Here is a 24,183-nt window from a genome sequence, read left to right as displayed (position 1 = left end):
AACAATTTGAGCAACAAAATAAATAACATAGTATTGGATTACAATCCAAAGTATCAAGTAACTATCCATGAGTCCATACTGATAGAAAAAAGTGATTGAATAAATAAATTGTGGATAATAAACAAATGACCCAGGCAGAAGAATTTCACATAATTTATGTGGATACTTTGTCTCAAGAAGGTGGAGCATAACTGTCTGTTCATGAAGTGGCATTGTAATTTATGTAGCTGGACATTTTTCACTTTTATAAATAGTGCTTCCAAAATACTTCTGTATTTTTATAAATATTCTAAAGAGAATATATCTTAATATCTTTTTTGGGGGGGGCAGTACTGGGGTTTGAACTCAGGGCCTTATGCTTGCTAGGTAGGCACTCTGCCACTTGACACACTTCACCAGCCCTACCTTAAATATCTTGAAAGGTACATTCAAGTTGTTTTTCAAAGTATTCCTATTAATTTCTACTCTCCACAGTCATGGTATAAAATATGTACAAACCATAAATTATTTGCCACACAAAAATGTTTTATCAAATAACATTAAGAGACCGTCATCCCAACATAAATAGGATGATCATAGTCCGGGCTGGACCAGACAAAAAATAAGAGCCTATTAAAAAAAATAAAGCATAAGGGGCTGAAGGTGTGGCTTAAGTGGTAGATCACCTGCCTAGCAAGTGCCAGACCCTGAATTCAAACTCAGTACTTCTAAAAACAAATGAACTCACAGAAGCCCTCAATATTAAGAGGACAGATGTCCTAATAGAGAGATGGGTAAAGGGCCTGATCAGGCAACTCATAAGGCAGATAGTTTAAATGGCTTATAAACATTTGGACAGAAAATGGTAACTGAAAAAAATGCAAAAAAGAAAAGAAAACCAGGAACAGTGAGGTACCATTTTGTTCATTGGGTTAGTGAAGAGGAAAACAATTTTAGTAACTGGTTTTGGCCCGTGTATTAGAACATGGATCTGCTCAACCTTGTTTATGGATAAATAAAAATCTTAAGTCAAGTTCTTTATATATGTTTTTGAAAAAATGTACACACACCTTTATTCACTCTACCTTACAGGAATTTATCCTAGGACCTCACTAAAAAATATCTGAAGATGTTCACCACAGGATTACTTATCACAACAAAATAAATAGGAACAACCTACCCAAGAAAAGGGGGTTACTTGAGTAAGTGATGATGCATCTCTGTGACAAAAAATTGTAGACAAATACCCATTCACTTATAAAAATTGGTAATCATCAATCAATGATTACCAGTTTCTTTTTTTTTAATTTTTATTTTATTCATATGTGCATACAATGTTTGGGTCATTTCTCCCCCCGTCCCCCGCCCCCTCCCTTATCCCCCCACCCCCCTTAACCCCCCACCTCCTCTATGACCCCCCTGCCCCTCCCTCTCCCCCTCTACCCCCTCACTACCCGACAGAAACTATTTTGCCCTTATCTCTAATTTTGTTGAAGAGAGAGTATAAGCAATAATAGGAAGGAACAAGGGTTTTTGCTGGTTGAGATAAGGATAGCTCTACAGGGAGTTGACTCACATTGATTTCCTGTGCATGTGTGTTACCTTCTAAGTTAATTCTTCTTGAACTAACCTTTTCTCTAGTTCCTGGTCCCCTTTTCCTATTGGCCTCAGTTGCTTTAAAGTATCTGCTTTAAATTAACCTAGAAGGTAACACCCATGCACAGGAAATCAATGTGAGTCAATGCCCTGTATAGCTATCCTTATCTCAACCAGCAAAACCCCTTGTTCTTTCCTATTATTGCTTATACTCTCTCTACAACAAAATTAGAGATAAGGGCAAAATAGTTTCTGCTGGGTATTGAGGGGGGGAGCGGGAGGGGGTGGAGTGGGTGGTAAGGGAGGGGGTGGGGGCAGGGGGGAGAAATAAACCAAGCCTTGTATGCACATATGAATAATAAAAGAAAAATGAAAAAAAAAAATAAAGTATCTGCTTTAGTTTCTTTGCATTGAGGGCAACAAATGCTATCTAGTTTTTTGGGTGTCTTACCTATCTTCATACCTCCCTTGTGTGCTCTCGCTTTTATCATGTGCTCAAAGTCCAGTCCCCTTGTTGTATTTGCCCTTGATCTAATGTCCACATATGAGGGAGAACATACGATTTTTGGTCTTTTGGGCCAGGCTAACCTCACTCAGAATGATGTTCTCCAATTCCATCCATTTACCAGCGAATGATAACATTTCGTTTTTCTTCATGGCTGCACAAAATTCCATTGTGTATAGATACCACATTTTCTTAATCCATTCATCAGTAGTGGGGCATCTTGGCTGTTTCCATAACTTGGCTATTGTGAATAGTGCCGCAATAAACATGGGTGTGCAGGTGCCTCTGGAGTAACCTGTGTCACAGTCTTTTGGGTATATCCCCAAGAGTGGTATTGCTGGATCAAATGGTAGATCAATGTTTAGCTTTTTAAGTAGCCCCCAAATTTTTTTCCAGAGTGGTTGTACTAGTTTACATTCCCACCAAAATGTAAGAGGGTTTTTTTTCCCCCGCATCCTCGCCAACACCTGTTGTCCGTGGTGTTGCTAATGATGGCTATTCTAACAGGGGTGAGGTGGAATCTTAGTGTGGTTTTAATTTGCATTTCCTTTATTGCTAGAGATGATGAGCATTTTTTCATGTGTTTTTTGGCCATTTGAATTTCTTCTTTTGAGAAAGTTCTGTTTAGTTCACTTGCCCATTTCTTTATTGGTTCATTAGTTTTGGGAGAGTTTAGTTTTTTAAGTTCCCTATATATTCTGGTTATCAGTCCTTTGTCTGATGTGTAGCTGGCAAATATTTTCTCCCACTCTGTGGGTGTTCTCTTCAGTTTAGAGGCCATTTCTTTTGTTGAGTGTTTGGCTGGTGGGCAGCCACCTCATGAAGATCAGGGACTTTCCACCTCACCCTTCTCCTCCCTCTTTCCCCTCTGGTTACCATGGCAATTCCCGCAGGGCGGGAAATAGGTCCAGACCTATCCTCTAGGTCCACATTACCCCGAGCCCCTACCCACTAGACTTCAACCTATCCCGATGCCCCATGATACCCAAAGGTCTTGACTTCACCCAGGATATAAAAAAACTGGGCTGCCATTTCTTGCCTGCGACTTCTCCGGCCCTGTTCTTTGGGGACGGTGAACCTCGCCCGAGAGCACTCAACAAAGACTGCTTGCTTTGTTATTTGACTCCGATTTGGCCTTTCCGTGCACATCAACCTAACATTGAGCAGAAGCTTTTTAGTTTTATGAAGTCCCATTTATCTATGCTGTCACTTAGTTGCTGTGCTGCTGGGGTTCCATTGAGAAAGTTCTTGCCTATACCTATTATTCCAGAGTATTTCCTACTCTTTCCTGTATCAACTTTAGAGTTTGTGGTCTAATATTAAGATCCTTGATCCATTTTGGTTAATATTGGTATAGGGTGATATACATGGATCTAGTTTCAGTTTTTTGCAGACTGCTAACCAGTTTTCCCAGCAGTTTTTGTTGAAGAGGCTGCTATTTCTCCATCGTATATTTTTAACGCCTTTGTCAAAGACAAGTTTGTTATAGTTGTGTGGCTTCATATCTGGGTCCTTTATTCTGTTCCACTGGTCTTCATGTCTGTTTTTGTGCCAGTACCATGCTGTTTTTATTGTTATTGCTTTGTAATATAGTTTGAAGTCGGGTATCGTGATACCTCCAGCGGTGTTCTTTTGACTGAGTATTGCCTTGGCTATTCGTGGCCTCTTGTGTTTCCATATAAATTTAACGGTAGATTTTTCAATCTCTTTAATGAATGTCATTGGAATTTTGATGGGAATTGCATTAAACATGTAGATTACTTTTGAGAGTATAGACATTTTTACTATGTTGATTCTACCAATTCATGAGCATGGGAGATCTCTCCACTTTCTATAGTCTTCCTCAGTCTCTTTCTTCAGAAGTTTATAGTTTTCCTTGTAGAGGTCTTTCACATCTTTTGTTAGGTTTACACCTAGGTATTTGATTTTTTTCGAGGCTATTGTAAATGGAATTGTTTTCATATATTCTTTCTCAGTTGTTCGTTATTAATATATAGAAATGCTAATGATTTTTCTATGTTGATTTTATATCCTGCTACCTTGCTATAGCTATTGATGGTGTCTAGAAGCTTTTGAGTAGAGTTTTTTGGTCTTTAAGGTATAGGATCATATTGTCTGCAAATAGGGATATTTTGACAGTGTATTTACCTATTTGTATTCCTTTTATTCCTTCTTCTTGCCTAATTGCTCTGGCTAGGAATTCCAGTACTATGTTGAATAGGAGTGCAGATAGTGGGCATCCTTGTATATTTCCTGATTTTAGAGGGAATAGTTTCAGTTTTTCTCCATTAAGTATAATGCTGGCTGTAGGTTTGTTATATATAGCTTTTATAATGTTGAGGTACTTTCCTTCTATTCCTAGTTTTCTTAGAGCTTTTATCATGAAATGGTGTTGGATCTTATCAAAGGCTTTTTCTGCATCTATTGAGACGATCAAGTGGCTTTTGTCTTTGCTTCTGTTAATGTGGTTTATTACGTTTATTGATTTTCGTATGTTGAACCACCCCTGCATTCCTGGGATGAAGCCTACTTGGTCGTGGTGAATGATCTTTTTGATGTGTTGTTGAATTTGGTTTGCCATTATTTTATTGAGGATTTTTGCATCAATGTTCATTAAGGAGGTTGGCTTATAGTTCTCCTTTTTGGAGGTGTCTTTGCCTGGTTTTGGGATAAATGTAATACTGACTTCATAAGGCAGTATTCCTTCCCTTTCTATTTCGTGGAACAGTTTAAGGAGGGTTGGTATCAGTTCTGCTTTAAAGGTCTGATAGAATTCAGCAGAGAATCCATCAGGTCCTGAACTTTTCTTTTTGGGGAGACTCTTGATTGCTGCTTCAATTTCATTTTGTGTTATAGATCTATTCAGGTGATTAAGATCCTCTTGGTTCAGTTTTGGATGATCATGTGTATCTAGAAATCTGTCCATTTCTTTAAGGTTTTTGAATTTATTTGAATATAGGTTCTCGAAGTAGTCTCTGATGATTTCCTGGACTTCCATGGTGTTTGTTGTTATCTCCCCTTTAGCATTCCTGATTCTACTAATTTGGGTTTTTTCTCTCCTCATTTAAGTCATGTTTGCCAGGGGTCTGTCGATCTTGTTTATTTTTTCAAAGAACCAACTTTTTGTTTCATTAATTCTTTGTATGGTTTTTTTGGTTTCTATTTCACTGATTTCAGCTCTTATTTTTATTATTTCTCTCCTTCTATTTAATGATTACCAATTTAATTGAAAAAGACAGCCATAGGTTCTATGTATGGAAAAAAGACTAGAATATTATACACCACACTGTTTATCCCAGTGTTTGTCCATATGTCAGGCTGAGATTGCAAATGATTCTTCTCTCTTGTTTTCTGCATCAAGCTTCTGTTAAATTTTGTAGTTAGAAAAGAGAATAAAACTGTTTAAAACCTTCCTACATCTTTCTTATCTGCCTCTTCTCCTCATCTTCATCACAGTCCTTCCCAGGTCCTGCATCTCTGGTGGCTCCGTTGGCTCAGTGTTCTAGTGGGTGTCCCTGCCTGACAGAAGGATCTCACTTGTCACTCATTTGGAAGCCTCTGAAACTCCCCGTGTAGGGTAATGTCTTAGCTCCTTCCTCTTTACTTGCTTCAGAACCCTTCGTCTGGCTATCCTCTCCCTCTCCAGCTTCATCTGCCCTCATTACTCTACTTCACAGTGCTCCTTCAGCCCTGACAGGTGCCCAGCTGTTCCTGATTGTGACATACATAGTCACACCTCAGTCCTGTCTTACTGGGTAAGGTCTTCCCATTGTCCAAGAACAGCCCTCTTCCCTCATTACTCCCCCTATTCCAGTTTATGTGCTTTGAACTTCGTCCCATGGCCATGATCACAATTGCTGTCCAGTACAGAGAGTTTTGGAGGATGTGCCTCCTGCTCTGTACCTTGTGCCAGGCAAGGTCTGGACTCCAGTTCTTGGAGCCTGCAAGCTCCAAGCTTCATGGAAGTAGTCAGGGCTTCATGTAAGTCTATTGAATTAACTCTTGCTTCAGAGCTACTTCTATATGCTGTGTGCTACAACTCTGAAATCGACTCCTCCACTTTCCATAATTATGCCAGAAAAAATGTGTGAGGTTTTGGCATGCAGGAACCTATTTAATTATGTATAGAAAGCAGCACACTTGAGATTATATGGCATAAAAAGCACACACATTAAAATATAAGGTTTATGAGCTTACTGTTTGCTACCCAGAAGAACTTTCTTCCATAACTGGCTAGTAAACATTTGAGTCTGAGCTTAATTTTGGCAATTCCTTGGAAAAAATGATTCTATGGAAACCCAGGCGTGTCCTGGAGGCAACCATGGATGATCGCACTGAGAAAACATTTCTGTAGTACCCTTGCTTAATATAAAAGGCAACTTGGTTTCCTTTTCCTTGTCTCCTCCTTGAAAAGTGACAGATTTTCAAAGAGGAGAGATTTGGTTGCAGCCAGCAGTAAGTGTGCTTTGTCATCTCTGGGCCATCCTCCACTGTCTTCTTCTTTGTGAAGTTAGGGTTTTTGATGTCTCTCCTTCGTTTTCATCGATCAGTCCAGTCCCCCTGCCATGTCCAGGTCTCCATCTCTCTCTGCGATGTTCTCGTGGCCCTCTCAAGTATCTGTGTTTCACACAGAACTGTTGTGATGGGGTGAGACACACACAGGAAAAGACAACCATTTCCCAGCCGTTCTTGGCTGACCCCTTTCTATGTTTTCTTGAGTTGCTGAGTCAAACCTACATTGATAGATGACATTCTTGTTCCCATTAACAGACCCAGCGGCTTGGGGATGTGGATGTATGTGAGAGGTCAGGCATGAATGAGGATCTGAACCAAAGCCCACAGGCTTTTGGCACATGCTGTTTCTGGAACCCATAGTCTACATTACTTTATGGAACTTTGGAAGATGCTTCTGCATTGTTTGTTATTAGCAACCCTCTCTCAGAAAATAAATTGGTCGCATTTGTGCAAATATTGGTGACTTCTCCTTACCTGGGGCTATGGACTGCTGGGCACTGCCGTCAGCATACACATCCCTTTGACCATTTGTCCATCTTTCCATCTGCCCATCCTGTCATCATCCATGATCTCCTACTGAGCAGGAGTCCAAGTCCATTCATTTCCCAATTCCCTGCAGCCCCTGCAGAGATACTCATGTGTTGGGGCCCTACCCTCCCCTGGGTGATGCTGAGAGCACTGTGGTGCTGGAGAGGGGATGCCGGAACAGGGGACTCAGGTGGGGACAGGTGCCACAAGGAGCTCTTGACCTCAATGCAACCCTCGGCCATGCTCTCACAGCTTCCTGGCCTCTTGCAAATCCCACAGCAGCAGTGGGCAAGGGTGATGTGGGTGGTCTGACATTTAACAACTTTTCTGGTATATGTGTATGTGTATGTATTTGACTCTACAGGTCAGTTTTTGGGTTGTACGAGAAATTCTAACAGCACAGACTTTAAAAATAAGGGCAGAAATCCTGAGCCATTTTGTGAAAATAGCCAAGGTAAGCTGTTTTATTATTTTGTTTATTTACTTGTCTTAAAATGTGTCTCCTCAGTACTTTGAGAGGTGCTTTGCTCTGAGCCTGCAGGACAGGGTTCAAATAGTGGTGAGGAGCTGTGGCCTGAGCCAGCTGTAAGACCTGCCTGACTTCCCGTGCCCCTGTACTCTGCGTGTGTCCTAGCAGCATTCCCCGTCATCCCCTAATTTTATCAGCCAGTGACTCTCCTTACCTAGGCTTTCAGTCTTTCCACGCAGCCCAACCGTTCCCCTTAGAATCCAGTCATTCTCCTTTAGGTGCCATGAGTATTGGGGCTGTAGTTATGTGATCTCTTCACATCCTGCATAATCAGGGCACCAGTCTGCAGAGTCCAGCCACCCCATACTGAGCTAAGGCTTGGGCCAGGTGGCCCTGCTGCCCACTCTCACCTCCTCCTCCTGACTTGGTAGTATCTGTCCTTGATGCTTGTTGACCTCACTTCTCCTCTTCCCTGATCTCTGCCAGCCCAAGTTATGCCATCCTATACCACTGTCATGCCCAGGTAGCAACTCCTCATTCCCTGCTTCTGCCACCTGGGCTTGCTAGACTCTGCAGCAGCATTTTTGTGTCTGGTTCACTTCTCCCTTCATGTGTGCATGTCTTGTCTTCCTACCAGATCCTCAGAAAGCTGGCCAGGACTGAGGACCTTCCATACAGGCACATAATAGCTACTGTACTAATGTAGTCACACTCAGTGCTTATATGAGATCATCTCATTTGCAGAGCAGGAAGTAGACTTAGAGAGGTAAGGTGTCCATGCCCAGTGGCAGAGCAGAAATCAAAATCATGTCTATGCCTCCAGGGGAGCTGCTCTGCTGCCTCTCATGGGAAGGTTAAGCTCATCACTCTGTAAGGTACATCAGAGACAGTGATCACGATGATGCCCTGTGGATTTTTCTTTCTTTCTTTTTTTTTTAGTACTGGGATTTGAACTCAGGGCTTCATGTTCATTAGGCAGGTGCTGTACCATTTGGGCCACACATGCAGCTCCAGGCCTTGTGGCTTCTCCTGAAGTGCTTGGAACTGGTGCTAAGCTTAATGCTAATTGTCACTGTCCATCAGTTCTATGCTGGGCCAGAAGAGAAAGTAGGATGTGAGTCTGGCTCTCCTAGGATTTGCAGTTTAGAAATGAGTTATGGTCCCCACCCAAGAAGTCCAAAATGATCCCTTCTTAATCTCTGCCTTTCCTGTACTGGATTATCATGTTGGTCTCGAATCTGGGTATATCTTTGGGAAAGCACCTTCCCTTCCCTGGGCCTTGGTTACCCCATCTGTAAAATGGAAAGAGTGAGTTAGAAAATCTCCCAGAGGCCTTTCAGCTTTAGAAATTCTATGACAAGCATAAAAATTCAGATGCTAGAATGTAATTCATTTCACTCAGAGAATCTATTTTTACCCACAGGAAACAATTAGAGATTGTTACAAGATGTATGAAATGAAACTTTAACTTGTGTGGTCAGGGGACATTTCCAAGTAGGAGCAGAACTAAGAGGAGCAGGCTTAAGGGCTTTTTATCTATTCCTTTACCTACAACCTGCTGGGCACTGTAGGTTCTGAGGTACTGAGGATATGATGGCAGATAACACTTTGTCTCTGCTGTCAGGGGACATACGGTACAGAGTGAGAGCAAAGCAAGTAAAAAGCAAGTACAATGCAGAGTGCAAAGGGTATGCACAGAATGTGTGGGAACACAGAGCTGAGTCCCCAGCCTTTGTAGATTTGGGAACATGGTCAGGAAAGACATATTAGAGGAGGTGGCATCTGAGCTTAGAGGTGCCCATAACAAGGAATGGGGAAGGGAAGATGAGTCTTCCAGACAGACAAGACTGAGCCTCGCCTTGCACTGAGCACGCACCCTAGTGGTGCATAGTCTAGTAGTTGACATGCCTGTCTCATGTGGCATAGGTGCTCATGATCACCTCATTGTTTTAACTACAAGTTGACCAAGACTCAGAAGGATTGGGTAACTTGCTGAAGGAAACACAGTGAACCCAAGGTTCACTGCCTCCAAAGAATGGGAAATGGGACCCCAGTTTCCCTCAGCATAAAACCAAGAACACAGCAATTACATTTTTCTGTAGTGACTCTGCTGCGTCTCATTCTGTGACCCTCCACGATAAGAAACTTGTGTGAGACTGAATTGACTCCAAATATTTTCCCTCATTTGGGGCCTGGTTCAAAGATGTGTGGTCAAGTGATTGGGAAGCTGAGCCTTCCTTGCCTTCCCAGCTGAGAGGGATTATGTAGATTCCTCCCCTCCCCCTCCCCTTCACCCCCTTCTCATTAGGTGTTAAGGTAATCACAGTGGAACCCACTGATGCTGTTGGCAGGGCCACAGTCCTAGCTAACAGAAGCCTGTTGGGACGGCTTCAGATTCATCTATAAAAAGAACATAAAAGGATTATCAACTCTCATTCCAAGTCCTGTTTCTGTCCAGCAACCAGATGAGTCAGCCCAGGAAATTTTGCAAGTCTTTTAGATGCAGACTCACCTTTTGACAGTTTGAGAAAAAGAACATATGGTTCCTATGAACCTCTTAGAACTATATTTTCTACATGAGATATTTTTAAGTGTAATTGAATTTCATAAATATGACAACATTTGGTAACACTTGAGCATGTTTTTGTTCTGTTGTTTACAACAGCAAAATAATGTATTCCATATCTTTTTTTTTCCCCCAGAAACTTCTAGAACTCAACAATCTTCATTCTCTCATGTCTGTGGTATCAGCATTACAGAGTGCTCCCATCTTCAGGCTGACAAAAACCTGGGCTGTAAGTTAATCTCCCTAAGTCTGTCCCTTTGATTTCGGCTGTTATTTCATTGCTGAAGGTGTGCATGACTTAAGTTCTGGGCTTTCTCTGATTGTCTGTGCTTTGCTAGGGACAGTTGTGTGAGTTAATGAAACATTCTCTGGGCATCCTCATGGCTTCAGTGACCCAACCCCATTTGGTTCAAGGAAGTGGTGGGGGAGCTGACGTGGCTGGGGTTGGAAGCCCTGCAGGGAATCATCCTGGACTTTACAGCATCGTCTATAATGGCTGGGTCAGTGCATAACTTCTGTCCTGCTCTTGGCCAGTAGTCATCTCTGGCAGGCTCCAACCTGCACTTGGGAAGGTCTCTGGGCTGATGGTTTGCAGCTGCCCTTGGTCACTGGCCATATAGAGTTGTCTCTGGAGAAACCTGTGACCCTCATGTTAGAAAAAAAATGATTTTTTCTTTCTTTTTTTTTTTTTCTTCTGAGGCCATGGATAATTTCAACTCAGAGGTGGAGTCTGATAGTTATATAATTGAGTCTGTAGGAAAGTTTTTCTGCTGTAAAAATACTTTAAAAATATCTCAGACCTCTTTATCCTCCTTAGTTGGCACAGTGCCTGACATGGGGGAAGTAATTGCTATTTCCATAGCTCATTAGCATTCACCTTCTGGCCTGCCTGGTCCAGGGTCTCTCACAGACACACAGCCTAAGTCTTTCAAGACCTGTTTATGTCCCACAGAACTGACAGGAACCTTATGGGGTTGTCAGATACACTTCTACAACTCATTTCGGACCTTTCTGCCAGTGTAAGGGGCTGGACTCTGTTTCCTACTTGGCCGGCTCAGGGGCCTTTAAAATACTTAAGGATTAAGTTGTAGGTGATCAGAAATGAGCCTTGTTTCTTTAACTTGCAACTTTCCATAGATCTAGCCCTAGCAAAGTGGGGTGAGAAGTGTCAGCCTGGAGTCCGGAAACTAGGTTTGCTTTTGGGTATCATTCAGAGTGCGAGACTCATTTCCTACCTCTGCTCAGGACAGTTGGTGCAGAGTAGTGGTTTTCTGTCAATGCTTTGTAGAGCCCTAGGAGTCCTTAGAGTTGCCTTGGGGACTACTAGGGGATGAGGGAGAGAAGTAAGGGTGCCAAGCAGCCAGCCTAGGCCCAATTCCCATCAGGCAGCCCTGTTTGTACCAGTCCGTGTATTGGGCTTCTGGGTGAATTGCAACTGAGCAATGACATTGGATGTTGGTAGGATGTTTGGAAGCCATGGTTTCTGCAGTGGCTGCCAACCCTGGGATTCCAGGGACATCTGAGCAGTGAGGCTTTTTTCAAATGAATTTTCCATCATTTAGATGCTGTTATTGTTTCTTGGGCTGCTAGGAGCTATGTGAGGACCAGGAGGGCATGTTCTTAGGCCTTATTCTGAGTGATCCTGTGACTCTCAGGGACCCTAAAAGCTGGTCATTTGCTCTTTGGTTAGTCCAAGCTGGTGGGGCTTCTGTTCCTGCCTCACTCCCCTGGAAGTGGCTGCTGTCACCTCTGTGGGCATTTAGCTGAGGGAGCCAGGGAGATGCCAGGAGGTTGAGGTTATATGTCTCCAAGGAATCAGGGGACCCAGAGAAGCAGCACATTTCTTTCTTGCTTTGCTTTTTTTTGCTGTTGTTGTTTTTCTGAGAAACCGCCCCACTATTCAAGGACTTGGAGCTGGGCTTTTTATTGATCACAGAGGACCACTTGTCAGGGCAGAAGGTGGAAGATGCAGCATTCTAGGAAATAAGAAAGGCAAATTCCAGACCTGTGTCTGGGAGAGAAGAGGTGATGCATACCACATGGATTACAACGGAAGGCTCCCAGGTCATTCGTGACGGAAGCTACTGGTTTTTGGTGAACCCATGGTTTAGCCTTGTTTTAGATCAGACTCCCCCCTTTCACCTACCTGTGTTATTGATCCAAAGACAGCCTTGGCCCTTAATCAGTGCTGGGTGGATACATGACAAGGAATCATGGTTGGCCTGGAGAAATGCATACAGGGAATGATTTATCCAAGCGCTGGAGCCACTTTGGAATATTGGCCTCTTCAAAGCCTTGAAACCTACGCCAGAAGTTGTATCAGCCAATTCTGATTTCCTGAGTACACATCACCTCTCAGCTCTTATTCATTCTGCAAATCAAATATTTATCAAACGCCTCCTTCATGCCAGGCCCTGAGGCTGTAGCCAACACCCCATCCTCATGCCTTTTACTTTATCCAGGGGAGATAGATGTTATTCAGGAAGAATGAACACATGCCTGGTCAGGCTGGCACAAGAAGTGACCAGCAGATGTTGGTTGAGTGCATGAAGTGATGATAAGGAGTGATGAGACAGGAGTAAAGTAATGGCAGACTACAACAGGGTGGGAGGGAGAATAACTGGGTATTGACTTTAGTATGGGTGTTCTGGGAAGGCCCCTCAGAGATAAGGCCCTTCACACCAAGGCTTGAATGACTTAAAGGAAGCAACCATGCCAGGATGAGAGGATGAGCATTCCAGGCAGCTGGTGCAGACGTCCACAGGAGGAATGAAGTTGGCATGATCTAGGAACCCCCAGATCAGTGTGGCTGGGGCTCATAGCCCGGGAGTGGAGTCGCATCTATTCTAAGTGCACTGAAGGGTTTTGAACAGGAAACAGACATGATCTAATCTGTTTGGTTTTTGTGTTTTTAATTGCTATTGCTACTGTGTAGAAAACTAACTGGGAGGGGGTGGGGACCAAGAGTGGAAACCAGGGGCTTAGTTAGGAGGTGAGGCAGAGAAAGTCCAAGAGTGACGTGACATTGGCTAGGGTATGGATGGCAGTGGGAACAGACTGACAGGGGAATGTGTTCTGAAGAGAGGGTTTTAGGGGGTGCCAAGACAAGGAGAGGAAAGGAATGGGGGTGATTCCTAGGTTCAGGCCTGAGAACTGGGAAGCCACTGAAGCTTGTTCTCTGACCAGAAGGACCCTGAGAAGAGACTCAGTATTCCTGAGTGACCTGGGGCCTGGATATTCCTGGAATGGCAATCACAGTCACAAGCTCCATGTGCCCCTCTCCCCCAGCACATACACACATGCGCACACACACTCACACCCCAGGCATGCCCACACGTGCTGTACTTGCTCTGTGCACGTGTCCAGAGTGATTTTCTCTTTCCTCCTGAATAGGTCCAGAGAGTTTGACTCATTTGCAGCAGCAAAGTGAAAATTGAAGTTCTTGGCATGGAGGAAATTTTGGTCAATAGTCAGGAGGCCTGGTCTGCGGGGTGTGACCTGGGACAGGAAGGTCTAGGATCAGCGTTCTCACCCCCCGGGCACTGGGAGCCAGGGTCACTGAGCACTGCAGTTCAGAAGATTATCTCCTTCCACTGAGATCTAAAGCTACTTGGTGGATATCTGAGGCAGGCAGATGTGTGGCATTCCCATGCTGTGATCTCAGAGTCATTCATCCAGGAAGTGCCTCTGTACCCTGCATCTGCTGCCGTGCTGCATACTCCTCTCTGACATGGGTGAGGAGGCAGTGGGAGGCCTGGGCTACTGGCCTCAGGCTTCTCTGAGCCTTGGCCCAGGTGGGAGGTGAAGCAGATGTGGAGGATGAGAAGATGGAATGCAGAGGAAAACCAACACTGGTAGCTTCCAGTCTGTTGCTTCTCGGGAACCTGCCTGCAGCTGCTTCTCAGAAGCACCGTGTCATCTTCTGGGGAGGTGAACATTTCACTCCCATCTGCCTGATGTTGCCATGGCATTGGACTCTGTTCATTACCCTCTTCCTGAAAAACCTCTCTCCTTGGGCTTAATGCTCCTGCTGTTGACAGCTGACTTCTGATCTCAGTCTTTGCCTTCCCATTTTACTTCCCTCAGTGAGCATACCAGCTTGGAGAGCTTCAACTGTCACCTCAGTACCTCTTTGTAGCTGGCTGTGTGGTCCTAGACCTAACCTCTCTCCTGAGTACCACACCCAGTGCCTGCTCCATCCAGCTGTCTGCTTGAGTGTTCCCTTACAGCTTACATCCGAAATCAAATTTTGGTTTCCAGGAAGGTGAGAGAGTGCCAGAATGCTCTTTTTTGAAGACTGTTTTGGACCTACAGGCAATATGGTAGAATGAGTGATGGACAAGGAATAAGGCCCTCCTTCCCTATCTCCTGCTCCAGCACATGAACCCAATAAGTGCTGGATGAAATACAACCAAGTTAACAAACCAGCAGGCTAAGCTATACTGCACACCAGGAAGCATAAGTCTCTCAGAGTCAGAGCAGGGAGCAGAGTAAAAGGTGCCATTATTGTTAGGTCTTTGAAGCTAACTAGAGCTTAATGCCCATGAGGCATTAAGCCTGGGGGACCGTCCAGTTTTAGGCTCCCACAATACATGAGGAGCTGGAAATAAGCTGCCCATAGCAATCAGTCATCAAATGTTGCTCTGTCAGAAACTGCAGCCAGGGGAAGCCTGAAGGGAGAAAAATCTCCTCAGCCTGTACCTCATGTGGCTATGCTACTGGCTGTGAATACACATAGTCTGCACTGGTGTGGGAAAGCCAGGCCACCTGGAAGAAATGAGAGGCCTGAAAACTGAGCGTGGAGTATGGGTTCTTAAATCAGATGCTAGACTTAGCCCTGGTCTCTGTTTTATGGTGAGAATTAAATGAGTAGATGTATGCAAAATGTGCAGAACTATGCCCAGCACATAGTAAGAGCTAGAGAAGTGTTAGTTGCTTTCCTTACTACTACTTCTGCTATTACTGCTGCTGCTATTATTTTCAATTCTTCTTGGCTATTCTCAAATGGGCTACAGAGGCCACCATCCATGTGAGGCAGACAGGCTGTTTTATTTATGACCTGTACAGTCATCATCTTCCAACTGGCTCTTTGCTTCTGGTCTAACTTGCCAGTCTGCCCTCACACTGCCACCATAGTGATCTCCCCGCAAGCACATGGCTCTGATGTTTACACCTTGGTTAAAAACAGCTTTTAGGGTTTTCCTTACTTCCCTTTGTCCACCCTGCCCCACCTTGCTAGGTCAGGCACTGCTCCTGCAAAGCAGGATGTTCCATTGCAATCATTTTGTTGCCACATTTTTCTTTTCAATCTTCCATTTGAGACTCATTTGACTACCTCCAGTATTATGATAATGACTATTTTGTCAACTTCTTTAGCCATCATTTGAATTTATGACCCCATATTTCATTAATACCTTTGGATAAAGAGAAGGTATTGGTTGGGTATGGTGGTGCATATCTGTAATTCCAGCTACTTGGTTGGTGGACATTGGTAGTGTTGGAATGAACTAAAGACCCTCCAGTGCCGAATACAGACACACGAGAGTCAGAAAATCTTTTTTTTTTTTTTTTTTCATTTTTCTTTTATTATTCATATGTGCATACAAGGCTTGGTTCATTTCTCCCCCCTGCCCCCACCCCCTCCCTTACCACCCACTCCACGCCCTCCCGCTCCCCCCCTCAATACCCAGCAGAAACTATTTTGCCCTTATCTCTAATTTTGTTGTAGAGAGAGTATAAGCAATAATAGGAAGGAACAAGGGGTTTTGCTGGTTGAGATAAGGATAGCTATACAGGGCATTGGAGAGTCAGAAAATCTTGACAAGGCAATTTCTTTTGATCAAAAGGGTGCAAGCATGTACTCATTGCAGCTGAGCAGACACATGAGCACAAAATAGCCGACAGTGGCTCCTTCTTATATCCCTGACCCAGTTGTACCTGCCCCTTACCTGGGATTTGTCCAGGTGAAAGGTTCACAATCTTTCTTAATTGGCTAAAAGGCTTAGGAGATGGGTTAGGGCATGTAATTTGGCCGACAATTTTCGTGGGCAATGGGACTGTACAAGAATCTGGAAGAAACAGGAACCCTTTAAACAACACAAGTCACTTAAGTTGGTGACCTGAGGAATTTTACATAATCTAAGAGGGTGACATATACTACGATAGAAAAGATTGTTTTTCTTACAATTTCCCCCCCTTTTAATTTAAAGTCTTTTCTTCAAACTCTTTTAGGAGCCATTGGCTCTCATGTTTCTGTGTTTCTAATAGGAACAAATTATTTGGGTAGGGTGCGGGTCATGTTTGGTAAGGGCTGTCTCAGTTAACCACTATATTAGTCCTTGGACACAAGGAATATGTAACATCCTACTAAAATTAAAACTCTGGCCACGACAACCAAGGAGGTTAAGACTGAGATCATCCAGCCCTCATCTTCCAAACCAGTTTTCCATTAAGTCAGTGAAGGGATCATTTATACCTGAATTTTCAGCTAGCTCATTGGATAGGGTAGTTAATCCCTGTAAGGCCTTACTAATAGTTCCATCGGGGGCTGTATTATTTGGTATATATGTGCAACACGAAACTCCAGTCATGCAGACCCCCTCCCTTTTGGCCAACATCATGTCTAATGCTAGCCTGTTCTCCCAAGCCATCTGGCTAATTGGTCCCAATTGTTCTGCTATTCCTTTGGTAGCATCCCTGGTATAGTTAACAAACCTTTGTTGGTTATAGTAAATATAGTTAATCCAATTAACATTTTTATTTACGGTGGACCACCAGAAGAGTAGTGATTCAAATCCTGCTGTAATTTGATTTCTGGCTTTAAATTCATTTGGCACCCTCTAAGAACCCTAATGGCATCAGTGTAAAAATGGGGGACCCAAGGAACCTCTGTGGCTGGCTGCCTATGTCCCTCCTTTTCCTAGGTATTGTGGCATGGACTGGGGCTCTAAATGCTAGGGTGAAAGGGACTGCCAACCGCACCAAAGCACAGGTGCCTGCCCAGTTACCTGGGAGAATCTCAAGTAAAGGTCCTCCACAGTACCATCAGACATTGGCTCTGCCCACTGAGAATGTGGACTGGTTTGTGAGACTTTGAAGGACCAGCTTTCACTGTATCCTGTCAGGTTTTCCACATTTGTCAGTTGTCCCCCCTGCCTGGTAAGACATGAGGTATAATTGAAAATGGGGGAGGTGGTTTAATAGTCCTTGGGGGCTGACCCACAGGACCTCTGACCTCTGAGAACAGTAGTGATAACATCCAATAAGATTAATTACCCCAAGCTGTGGCATCCTGAAACAGAGCCAACATGTAATACATTCCATCTGGATCTAAGGACCATCCTAATGGAAATGGGACCACCTGAGACTCTGGCCTCCCAGTAGTAACAATTGCTCTTATTTAATGTGTGGACAGAATATTTTATCCATTCCATCCAAGCATTTGAATCTCTGTATGCGATTTCAACAGCCACAGTTTGTCTTAGGTGCTTGACTTCTCTTATGGTTACTTGAGTTCGATTATTGTATAAATGTGGAGGTAATATTGGAACAGAGGTAGAACAGGGTGTCTACTGAGAGGGTTTGGGAACTATGCAGAGCTCAAAGGCACCTAAAGGGTCTGTTCCTGAAGCATCTGCCCCCAACCCATATTTACAAAATATGGATGGTTCTTTTGTCATACTCCAAGAGCTTTCTATGACCAATCTAAGTGGGTCACACTGTTTATCTTTGCAAGGAGAGGGGTGTGTCTGAAACAGCTGTAATTTCTACTGTAGTCTGTTAAAAGACTGTTGATTGTTCTGGATGGTGGAAATTGGAGTCTTACCAGTGTCTTGGGGTCTGGTCCAGCCCTTAGGATTGTCATAAAAGGGAGAAGTGTATCCTTTAAACCCAGTGTTTCACCCCACATCCATCCACTCTGGACAGATACCAGCTTCCCTATGGGTCCCTGGATGGGACACATATAAAAGGAGTATCCTTAGAGCTGGAGTTGGGACATAAGGTCTCCACAAGGAAGGATCTGGCATGCATCGAATTCAGTAGTTAAGGGAAAAGTACTCTGAGTTGCATTAATAATAAATATACCATTTCCCAGAGGAAAGAGAAAGAATAATTTTACTATAGTCTTTTTAAGGTTACTCTGGTGTCTCCTGGATGTAAGAGCATGGTCCATTGTTCCTTCTGGTCAGGTGGGAGCGTCTTCTTTACCCATGTGTGATGAGTCCACCCCCTCTCCAGGGTCCAGAAGGCTGTTTCTGTGGTCACTGGGACCAGGAAGGGTCCTTCCTAAGCTGGCTCAAGCTTATTTTCTTTTCAGGTCTTAATCAGCAAATACTCGCCAGGCTGATGTGAATGAATGGGAAAGTCAAGTGGAGGAGCTTGTGCTAACAACCCCTTTTTCCTAAGAGAAAGTAAGGTAGAGGACCATTAAAGTATATAATTTTTGAGGAACTAGTCTTTGGTTTCAAAGGTAGGCACATCAGTAACAGAGCTAAGATAAGGAAGCCCATAAAGCACTAAGGGAAGAGGCCAATGTCCTTCCAAGAGGCCATCCTTATCCTCAGTAGTGCTATGGGAAGGCATTTAATCCAAGGTAATCTGGTCTCTAAGGCTAATTCAGTGAGCTGATTTTTTAAGAGTCTGATTTAGAGCAAACAATTCTCAAGTCTGTGCTGACCAATTATTAGGGAGTCAACCAGATTCTATTATAGTCAAGGCTTACCCATTATGTCTTTTTCCCTCAATTACCAGAGAGGTTCACCCAAAAAGAAGTGGAACCTGGTCTGGAAAGGAGTTTCACTGAGGTCTGGCCTTACTTTCATTTGGTATTCAATAATATCTAAACATTTATTTGCAGGGTTCCTCCTTCCTGCTTCCCCTTCCAAGAAAATGGCTGGATTTAGGGTCTTTATTGTTGGCAATAATGGCGCCGATAGATTTCAGTTCTTATTGCACCCTTAAGCTTCTGTTTTCCAGGGTCACGGTCCTGCCTCAAGTCTAGCTTGAATCCTCCTTCTGCCCCAACCTCCAATCAGCATGAACCATAAGATCATAACCAATCAGATCATGCTGAGTCCCACTGAGGGGTATTTAAACCCCTGTCTTTCCTGCTTCTCCCTCTTGGCTCTTTTGGCTCTCTCCTTCTCCCACCCAGCAATAAAGAATCTCTTGGCCAGATCACTCCTCTCCACGTGGTCACTTTTGGGGCCTACATTTCCAACACTTATCAGTAGTTAAAGTCAGGTCATCTTTTTCTAGCAAGATAACCTCATACTTTAGGATCCTGGAATCTGTCAGCCATCTACCCACCTTTTGGTTTAAGATCATTCTGACTTGATGGGGAGTGCTAATAACTAGACTTCCCCCAAACGTGATTTTTCTGCTTTCTTCAGTTAGAAGGGCTATAGCCACTACTGCCTGAATGCACTCAGGCCAACCTCGGGTGACAGGATCTAGGAAATAGATAAGAAGGACATCAGTTGATGTTGACACCCATGTTTTTGGGTTAGCACCCCAAGGACAACTCCCTTCTTTACATTTACAAAGAGGTGAAAAGGCTGTTCAATAGAGGGCAAGGCTAGCATTGGTGCTGTGATAAGGGCTTGTTTTAGCTCATCTACTTGTTTTATCTCCTCGGGGGTCCAAAGAAGGGGGTCTGATCCCTCTTGGGTCAATTTGAGATATAAAGATTTAGTTTTAAGGGCATATGGGTCCATCCACAGCCAGCAGTATCCCACTAAGCCAAGGAACTTTATTAATTCTTGTTTTACTCCTGGGAGCAGGAGACCAGTGATTCCTTCTATTCTTTCTGGACCAATCCTTCATTGGCCCTTACTGATCAAATGTCCCAAATATATCACTTCAGTCTCAGAAAATTGTAACTTATTCTTTGAAATTGAAAGTCCCTGGCTTCCCAGGAAATTTATAAAGCTAATGGTTGTGTTAATCACCTCCCCCTGATTATCCCCTTATTATTCAATCTCTCGAGTCTTTTGTATTTTCTCAATGCCCTGGGGTGTTGTTATCCCATGGGGGAATCTTGATTAGGAGACTTAACATCAGCTGCCAGGAAATTTTGTCCCCGGGGGATGTTCATGCTGCCAGATAGCCATTGCTGCTCTACAGATCATGGTTTTTCCTCCCCTGAGAAGAGAATTCCCAAAATAGACACTAACTCAGCCCAAATATATATCTGTGGTCCCAGAAATTGATCAACCTGTTCTGAGACCCTGAAGGGATCCTTGAGAAGAGGTACAACTCCTTTTTAAAATTTCCAACTTCAGAGCTGGTAAGAGGGGCATTTACAAACCCAATTTCGGGTGGGGGCAGGGGGGAGAAATGACCCAAGCCTTGTATGCACATATGAATAATAAAAAAAAAATTAAAAAAAAAAAAACAATTTCACCCCCTCCAAGGGGAACCTCCCTGAGAGGAAAGAGGGAGTGGGGTTTTTCTTCTTCAGACTGAAGAAAAGGTAAATTCTCAATGTCTTGATGACATTTTTAACTACCTTTGAAGTCACGGTAGGGAGGGGTTTCCAGGAGGGAGAGAAGGGACAGGAAGTTGAAGGAGGCAGAGGTGGAAGGGGTAGGTAGGGAAGTGGGATCTGGCTGGAAAGGGGTGGGGGTGGGGGGGAGGGGAGGAGAGTAAATCCCAGTTAGAAGTTTGGTTTGTTTTTTTGTTTGTTTTCTTTAAGTGGAAACAGGACTATTGGACTTTGTCTCAAAGAGGGCATATTCCATCTCCTCTTGAGTGACAACAGTTTACATGTTGAATTAATAGTGGCAGACCCAGTCCTTGTCAGACCCAAATTTTGGTCTGACAAAATTTTTAAGATTGGTTCTTGGATCCAGATAAAACACCAGTATTTGACCATTATTTGTTTCTTTTTCCCTTTAGTACAAGGGCTATCATCCCAATATCTTAACATCTTTCCTAGGGATTCTCAGAGGGTATTTTATCCTGTACCTTTATTTGTTGACCTTCCTCTTTGCTGTCTTTATTTCCCATTTCCCGCTTCTGGATGACTGTGCTCTGTCTATCAGGAGCTCAGCCTCCCCTTTGCCTTGGAGGTTTCTTGTAAGGAAATATAGGCCCCAAAATGACCACGTGGAGAGGAGTGATCTGGCCAAGAGATTCTTTATTGCTGGGTGGGAGAGGGAGAGAGCAGAGAGAGCCAAGAGAAAGAGGGAGAGAAGGGCAGGGGCTTAAATACCCCTCAGTGAGACTCAGCATGATCTGATTGGTTATGATCTTATGGTTCATGCTGATTGGAGGTTGGGGCAGAAGGAGGATTCAAGCTGGACTTGAGGCAGGACCGTGACCCTGGGAAATGGAAGCTTAAGGGTGCAGTAAGAACTGAAACCTATCGGCACCATTATTGCCAACATTCCTCCCTTTTTTGTTTGTTAAGGAAGGGGGGCGTTGTGTTCGCTCTGGCTTCTTTGAGCTGGCAAGGGGTGGCGTAGGGGAAGGGAGGGTCAGTTGGCAAACAATGTTGGGGTGCTGAGCCTCATGATGGTGTACACCCAGGCTCCGAAAATGAAGATTTCCTCTTCCCTGAAGTTGATGAAGGTCCCTTGTAGCCATAGGTCATAAAGAGTTTTGAGCCAGTTCTCGGGCCTCGTATCGTGGGTATCAGCCAACTATCCTTCTGATTTGGAGAGGTTGGTATCCCTGGAGGTTCAACTGGTTAAATTTTTGATTAGCAATAGCAGAGATGTGTGTGATACAAGGGAGGAAGCTTAAGAATAGGAGAGCGAGAAACATAGGCATTAGGATGGGCATTGGCCAGGGGAATAACAGAAATTGTTATAGGGTGGGGCAGGATCTGGTTTGCATGCTCCCTGAGAGGTTCCCTGAGAAGGCAGGTAGTCAGCCAGAGGAGCAGAGTCTGTTGGAGGCAAGTTTTTCTAAGAGAAATGGGTGGCCATACATTATCTAAGACCCAAATAGGAGTATTAGGAGGAGCATAAAAAGGTGTCTGTTCAGGGACTACCTACCTAGGGATCTAAATTCTGCAAAATCCTATAACTGCCAGGAAAGCTGTAAGCTGTCTTATGGTATGGGGGTTGGGAAATGGAAGATTGGGTTGATGTATTTATGACTCAGTGAGTGAGTCTGTCTCTTTAAGGCCACACCTAGGTAGGTGACCTGTGGGAGGCAGGGGCTGTCAGGATTTAAATGTAACACTCTTGGATAAAAGAGAGCTTTAGCTCATTATTTTATATAAATTGACACCTTTAACCTTTTAAATGTTTGTACCATATTCAGATAACACTGTTGCAAGGTGGTCATTTAAGACACATAAGCAAATATGTAAATGAACTCTGATTTAGTAGTACTTAAAAGCTTGACAAGATCAGCAGAAAACACAAATAATTTCTTTGATAAAATCTTTCTCTGTAATGGTTTTTTGTAGATGTTTCTCAGAGCAGAACAATATTAAGATAACCTTGTTATTTCATAGACATAGAGGATTTGATTTTAGTTTGACATGACCCTAAAAATCTTTTAGGCAACTCTTACATTATATTCAACTTTAACTTTATCACACACTGAAGCTTTATTATACACTTTTAAAACTTACTTAGACGTTATATAACATACTAAACCCTTTGATGGATTGTCCTTATCCTTCCTATTTGAAACAATCTTTAGGGTAAACTCTTCTTTCCAAAATCCATTCTCATCCAAAAAACCATTCCTTTTTCCTTTAACTTCTCAAAAAATACATTTATTACCTATCTATATCCTTTCCAGTTGTTTACTTTGTAACTTGTATTTTAAAAATTAACCTTTATAAGAATTTTAAATTTATTATAGGGGCTGGAGCAACTCATTAGTAGCCCTTGTTGTTTTAAGGAATTTATGATAGGCATAAGGCCTCACCATCCCTCAGGCTTGAGGGGATATTGTTTTAGGTGTGGAAACTGTGAGGGATTTTTGAGTTTTATTTGAATAGGGAGGGCCGTCCTGGCTCACCCTACACTCATCTCATCAGTCCACACTGTGGAATCTCTTTGTTCCTGAAGGAGGGGGCAGCAGAGATAGCTGCCTGTGGGGAGGAGAATTTGAGCTTTTAATTGAGATAGTAAATCCTGTCCCAGCAGGGACACTGGAGTTTCAGGTACTATGAGGAAAGAGTGACAGAAGAGGAGGTCTCCCCAAGAGCAGGCCAGAGGCCAGGTAAACTAGCATTCTAGAGGCTGGCCAGATTTGCCCCGAACAATAACTTTTGTCATTGGACGGGGACCAGGAGAAAAAGGTAAAACAGAGAAATGGCTCTACTGTCTAGGAGGAAAATGGCCTTTTGTTTTTCTGCCATTATGGCTCCTCAACATTGATGCCAAGAAGTGGAGTGTGGCCAGGAGGCTTGGACCCATCAATCCATAGGAGGAGGCACCTCGCCTTCCATCTGGTGATGGGGGGCCACTTAGACCTCCAGTGGTTACCCTTGCAGAGGGCAGGGTCCTGGTTGGGGTTGGGCTGTCTCCTGGGCTGTCCCCCTTAAGCATTCTCTGCAGAAGTGCCCCTCCTGTCCACCATGGTAGCAAGTTCAGGATACAGGCCCCAGTCGGGTGGGGCCCTCTCTGAGAGCAGCAATGAGGCCATGGTGTCTCTTATCTTTTTCTCTCCTGTTAGTAAGGTCCTGGACTTACAGACGTAGCCATAAATGCAGACATGGCTAGCTGTATTACTTGGCTCAATGACTTTTCCCTTCAGCCACAGTCTGAGTTTTTACGAATATCTGGGGCTGACTGTTAGAAATTTATCTTTGAGGAGAACCTCTCTCACCTGTGACTCTGAGTCCACCGTGGTATGCTTTCTGATAGGTTGTTGCTGTAAAGTAAAGTTGTTATTTTACATTGACACCTGACACTCTGGAGAGCAAGTCTCTGAACTGTTCTGGGCCTCAGTTTCCTCACTTGAAGAATGAGGGATCTGGTCAAGGTTAAACTACATTTTTCCACTATGAGATGGCTGAACTGACATTAATGCCACTTATCTTCTTTAACATTTTTT

The 24,183-nt window shown here is 43.6% G+C and overlaps 1 protein-coding gene across 7 annotated transcripts in view; it reads left to right on the top strand.

Moving 5' to 3' along the window:
- The window catches only part of Ralgps1 (Ral GEF with PH domain and SH3 binding motif 1), a 231,255-nt gene that overhangs the window by 58,662 nt on the left and 148,410 nt on the right, over nucleotides 1-24,183 (top strand). For all 7 annotated transcript variants that reach the window (XM_074053171.1, XM_074053168.1, XM_074053169.1 and 4 more), the window contains exons 5-6: nucleotides 7,488-7,577; nucleotides 10,295-10,387. In XM_074053171.1, coding sequence (XP_073909272.1) covers nucleotides 7,488-7,577; nucleotides 10,295-10,387 — 183 coding nt within the window. The remainder of the gene's footprint in view (nucleotides 1-7,487; nucleotides 7,578-10,294; nucleotides 10,388-24,183) is intronic.

This window comes from Castor canadensis, chromosome 13 (assembly GCF_047511655.1).
Source record: "Castor canadensis chromosome 13, mCasCan1.hap1v2, whole genome shotgun sequence".
NCBI lineage: Eukaryota > Metazoa > Chordata > Mammalia > Rodentia > Castoridae > Castor > Castor canadensis.
This window is presented reverse-complemented; position numbering and strand designations above follow the sequence as displayed.